At 36.7% G+C, this 6000-nt stretch overlaps 1 protein-coding gene across 1 annotated transcript; it reads left to right on the forward strand.

The window, feature by feature from the left end:
- The first annotated feature begins 205 nt into the window (after positions 1–205).
- On the forward strand, positions 206–3848 carry LOC112524248 (ankyrin-2-like). The gene is made up of 4 exons (XM_025134005.1): positions 206–544; positions 1205–1480; positions 1610–1747; positions 2104–3848. Exons 1-4 carry the CDS (start codon positions 206–208, stop codon positions 3673–3675), a joined length of 2325 nt encoding a protein of 774 aa, XP_024989773.1. The 3' UTR covers positions 3676–3848.
- Positions 3849–6000: the final 2152 nt, after the last annotated feature.

Consider the following 6000-nt stretch of genomic DNA (forward strand, 5'->3'; position numbering starts at 1 on the left):
CACTAAAAATATATAATTAATAAATTATTTATTTATTTTAAAGAAGTAAAAGTATCATATAATTCGGTTAAGCTAGAAAGAGTTAAATTGAAGATTATATATAAATCAATACCCCTAAAAATTCCTAATAACGGAACCTGCGCTGGCTTTTAACTATTTTCCCTCCTCCGGGCAGCATTTTACTCACGGAGCAACACAGGAAAATATGACGGTGTTCAACGCCGGCGATTGCACAGGCGGTAGCCCATATGTGGACGTGAAGCAGGTGTTTCCTGTGGAAGATTATCAGGAGAAAGTCTCACAACGCCTTATTGAAGCTGTGCATGCCAACGATCTCAAGGCCGCGTTCGATTGCTTGCTGGATCCTTTCGTTGATGTGAATTTTGTTGGAACCGTGTGCTTGAATTCGAAGAAGACGGAGATCGTGTTACATGATGAGTCTCCCAGCGAGGTTCGAGTGGAGTTTGAAGAGTTTAAAACGGATGTTACGGCTCTGTTCCTCGCTGCTCATGTCGGAAATGTGACGCTTGTTAGAAAGCTACTGGTAATATGATCGATTTATGCATCATCTCTAGTGAAATTCTGATTTCCACTAAAAAATTCTTATTTTTTCCCAACTTTATTTGATTGAACACGAACAATCACATTTTCAATCAACCAGACACTGTAGTTGTAATCTAGAAGCGTAGGGTACCATCACAACGTGCTCTTCTTCTTTTTGTCTTTTTTGGTTGTATCATATGATCTGTTTTTCATCTTGAGGTGTAGAACAATTTTTTGCCAAATCATCCGGCCTTTTCCTTCCAATATTGAGTAACTGGAAAACGGATTTGATTGGCGTTGGACTTTTCTGATTTCTCCTTGTTTTATTAAAATTTGAATCTGGAAAAATAATTAGATGCGTTGATTAGGTATTACTTATTTGGATTCTGAAAGTGATGGTTTGTAAAATTCGAATTTTGAATTATTGGCCAATTTTGCAGAATTAATGACGAATAATTACATCTAAGTATTCGAAATGCGAGTTAATATATGTATTAGACGTTATGGATCTCAATTTTTGAAAATGGAGTACAACCCTAATCCTTCTGAAATAAATCCTTCATGAATCATCATCATATCACCAAGTAGAACCTCTGAATTGAATTTGAAAACCAAAATCACTGGGATTGTTGTAACTTTAATTCTTCTGGGGGTATTGTAGACCGCTGGGGCAAATGTAAATAAGAAACTTTTTCGTGGCACCGCTACCACTGCAGCAGCTAGGGGATGCCATATTGAGATACTAGACTTGTTACTTGAAGGTGGAGCTTCTCAGCTTGCTTGTGAGGAGGCTTTGATGGAATCAAGCCACCTTGGTCTAGCCAGGCCAACTAAAGCTTTAATGGCATCCGACCTCATTCGCCCTAATGTTGCAGTCCATGCCCTCGTCAACACATCACATAGAGGATTCGTTGATGTAGTTGAAACACTTTTGAAGGTACATATCCTGCTACCACCATTCCAATCTCTTTTGGCATTAAAAGTGGATGTATGCACATTCTGAAACTTGATTTGTAATGTCAAATGCCAAGAATGACTTGCATATATTTTCTCTATTTGATGGCAGTGTGGAGTAGACATGAATGGAACTGCCCGAGTTTTGCTTCGGTCTTCCAAGCCTTTTCTTCATGCCGATGTTAGCTGTAATGCCCTTGTTGCTGCCACCGTCAATAGACACATCTCCGTTGTTCAGCTTCTTTTACTGGTGAAGTTCTATATGTATTTCCAAGATTTTCAGGATGAGTATTCAGTAGTGTTGTTAGTTCATGTTTGGCATCTTAAGCTAGCTTATTGAAAAAGCCAGTTTGGCTAGGCTAGCTAGCTTTTTGAAACGCTACTTTCAAATAGTGTTTCAACAAGCTCCTTGGGTTTTTTTCCACTTATTCCCCTTACATAGTCATCTAGCTTCTCAGCTAGTTTTTACCAAACATGACTAATTTATCCGAGAAAACAGCCAGCTTATCAGCTAGTTTGGTAAACATACCCTTAAACCCCTTCTTGGGGTTGAATATAAATCAAACAGAGCCACATTATAATACTATTATGTGGTTTTTTGCCCAGGCTGGTGTGAGAACAGACACCAAGGTGAGGCTAGGAGCCTGGTCATGGGACATGGCCACAGGAGAAGAGTATCGGGTAGGTGCTGGATTAGCCGAGCCATACAGCGTTTTGTGGTGCGCAGTCGAGTATTTTGAAGAAACGGGTTCAATCTTAAACATGCTCCTCCAACATATATCCCCCAACATTCCTCATTTTGGGAGGACAATCATCCACCATGCCATCCTTTGTGCAAATTTAAAAGCAGTTGAGGTTTTGTTAAAGTGTGGTGCCGATCCCGAGTTCCCAGTTGAAACCGTCAAAGGAACGGGGTTCCGGTTAATCCATTTGGTTGCACGGCTAGGCTATTATGGCGTCCTGCAGCACCTTGTTAACGCCTGCTGTAATCTTGATTCGAGAACGGAATCAGGAGAAACTGCATTGATGATATGTGCAAGGCATAAACATGTCGAGTGTCTTAAGCTTCTGGCTGGGGCTGGTGCTGATTTCGGTTTGGTCAATATGGCTAACCAGTGTGTTCAGTCAATCGCTGGATCGGTTAGATGGACACTAGGCCTAAGACGAGCCATTTTAGACGTGGTTCAATCCGGAAAGGTCCCTCGTTCAACCGATACTTCCATATTCTCTACTTTGATGTTTGTTACACGAGTAAACAATATCGAAGCGTTGAAAAAGCTTGTTGACCAAACGGGTGTTGTTGACCTTGATGAACAAGACGAGAACGGGTACTCGGCGGTCATGGTTGCGGTTTTAAACGGTCACATGGAGGCGTTTCGGTTGCTGGTTTATGCTGGAGCCAACGTAAAGCTTCAAAACAAGTATGGCGAAACCGCAATTAGTTTATCGGAATCGAGTGTTGACTGTGGTGCATTTGAGAAAGTTATACTTGAATGCGCCCAGGCCAAAGGTCATTCCAAAGATCACCTTAATTCTTGTAACAATGGATTTTACACCCTCCACCGAGCCGTTTCTCGAGGCGATTACGACGCTGTCGAGACGTTAACAAATGGTGAATCCAACGTTAATGCACCTGACAACGACGGATACACGCCACTTATGTTAGCCGCAAGAGAAGGACACGGGAAAATCTGCGAGCTCTTGATCTCAAGAGGAGCCATTTGTGATATCGAGAATGCAAGACATGAGACCGCCCTTCGGTTATCCCGTAAAGACGGTGTCGGGAACGACGCCGAACGGGTTTTACTAGACCATCTGGCTCGGGGACTTGTTTTGGGCGGTGGTCGAGTCAAGAAGCATTGCAAAGGGGGAAAAGGGTGTGCGCATAACAAACGGCTAAGTATGGTTGAAGGGAGCGGGTTATTGAGGTGGGGGAAATCAAGCCGGCGGAACGTGGTGTGTAAATGGGCAGAGGTGGGTCCAAGCTCGGCCTTTCGATGGAACCGGAGGAAGAAAACCGATTGGGATGAGGCGGGTTTGTTTCGGGTGGTTACGACAAGGAACAAAGAGGTGCATTTTGTGTGTGAGGGTGGTGTTGAGATGGCTGAGTTATGGGTGAGGGGGATCACACTTGTGACCCGCGAAGCTATATTTGGCAAGTTGGATCATGTGAGATAATGCTGATTTTATGAAACCCGATCATATAAATACTATCTAACATTTCATAGTAAAATACTGTAAAGTTTCGGTGCTTTTCATGCCTTTATTTTATAATTTTTTGTTGTAAAGTTTCAGTGTTATTTTATGATTTCACGAAACAGTTATGTAAAACCAATCCTATGATACAATATATAATCACCATATTTGTTTGATTAGTTACTAAATATTTTTACTACTTATTTGACGATTAATACTTTCTTTCGTCTCAAATATAAATGTTTATAATAGAGAATGTATATAGTTTTAGAAATATGTGTAATTATTACATTTTTTTTAGTAAACTACGAATTCGGTTTTTGTGGTTTTCAAAAGTAACTTTTTTTGTTTTTACGGTTATAAAATTACAAGATGGTTATCGTAGTTTGCAAAAACGGCCGGTTTTGATTTCTTTTTCTAACAACCATTAAATGAAGGACATTTTGTCTTTTTTTTATCAATTTTTTACTTTTACCCAATAAAAGATCACATGGACTAAAATCATAAAGCAATTTTGATTGAATAAAAGACAAAAAATACGATAAAATGATGAAAATGTCCCTCATTTATCAAAATTGTTAACAGCCGTAAAAGGAAGAGACGTTTTTGCAAACCACGATGGTTATCTTATAATTTTGAAGTTGTAGAGACGAAAGTGTTATTTTAGACAAACCACATGGACCAAATTTGTAGTGTACTCAACATTTATAATGACCTAAAACATAATTTTATCATCTATTAGTCAAAAGTAGAATGGAAAGGTAAATATTTAATAACAATTAAAATATAAACATAAACAGTTATTTTGAAGCGAACTAAATAAGTTTAATATTAAAATAGTGTAAGTGAATGGTTCAAATTACAAATAACGCGATTAAATCCAACATATGAAACCATTAGCCTGTAATAATTCGATATTTCATCCATTAACTTGTTAAATGTATTAAAAATTAGATTTAAATAAATAACCTCTATATTAATAAGGAAAAAAAATTATTCTTCAGATATACGCATACTTTTTCATATTTTTTTTTTATTAATAATATTAAATGTATTATTATTTTATATAAAAAAATTTAACATGTATTGGGATAATAAAATCATAAAATATCGTATAATTATATAACTAGTATTGAAAATTTCAAAATAATAATTTTATTAAAGTTAATCCATAAATTATATGTACATAAGTTTAAAAATAAGTACATGAAAATAAGCGACAAAAAATGTAATTTTAGGGACTAAAAATGTAAATTTAGGGATTAAAATGTCCTTCACGTGAGCGGCACATGACCAAGTTAATGGGTCCAACTAACGATGCTAAGTGGGAGGGGCCAATTTGGTATATGAAACACGATTTTTGGACCAATAATATACTTTATAATTTTAAGGGACGAAAACAATAAAAGAAACATTCACGGAGACCAAATGTGTAATTCACTGATAAAATAATAATAACTATAAATATTTATAAATTACACATCTATGTATCAATTACAACGACTGAAAAATCAAATAAAGATGTATTTGTAAAAGCAACATCTTTTCTTTTATTTATCCTTAAAAACATTAAAAATTATTAATTTCATTTCTTTTTGTTCCTCTCCTTTACCCTTCAACACAAGAGATAGCCAAATGGGCCCAGCCTCTCCCGGAACTAGCGGAGAATTGGGACCGGGACCGACTTATGACCAGTCTGGGACCGGTTTGGGACCGTCGATTAAGAACCAGTTATGGTTTTCATCTAAAAACAAGGCCCGGTCCAGGACTAGTTATAGGCCCAGTCTCTGACCGACCCAAAAATGTACTTTTATATGTGATTTTTGAATGTATTTATGGTTTTCTAAGTGTATTTGATTGAAAATCAAATTACAAATTTACAATCAAACATATTTTTTTAGTGTATTTGATTGAAAACCAATTATAAAATTATAATAAAACGTAATTTTTAAGTGTATTTGATTGAAAATTAATTATAAAACTACAATAAACGTAATTTTAAATGTATTTGATTGAACTAATTAGATTTTTTAAAGTATATAAGAATAAACATTAAAGTATTTTTTAAAATTTATAAAAAAAACCGGTCCAGATTGTTACTGTTTTAGGACCGGTTTTTGGCCATTTCCACAAAATAATATTTTTTTTTCTACTCAAATATTTTGGGTTAGTTTATTTCGGTTTTAAGGCCCATTTGTGTATAGTGGTAGTTGTAAAAGCCCAACCCGGCCCATTTCAGGAGTCAAACCTCAACAACTTGTTCGTCTTCTTCTTCTTCCTCTTTTTCTCAGGCCCTCCACTGTGTGT

Source organism: Cynara cardunculus, assembly GCF_001531365.2.
Source record: "Cynara cardunculus var. scolymus isolate 2C chromosome LG 13, CcrdV1, whole genome shotgun sequence".
NCBI lineage: Eukaryota > Viridiplantae > Streptophyta > Magnoliopsida > Asterales > Asteraceae > Cynara > Cynara cardunculus.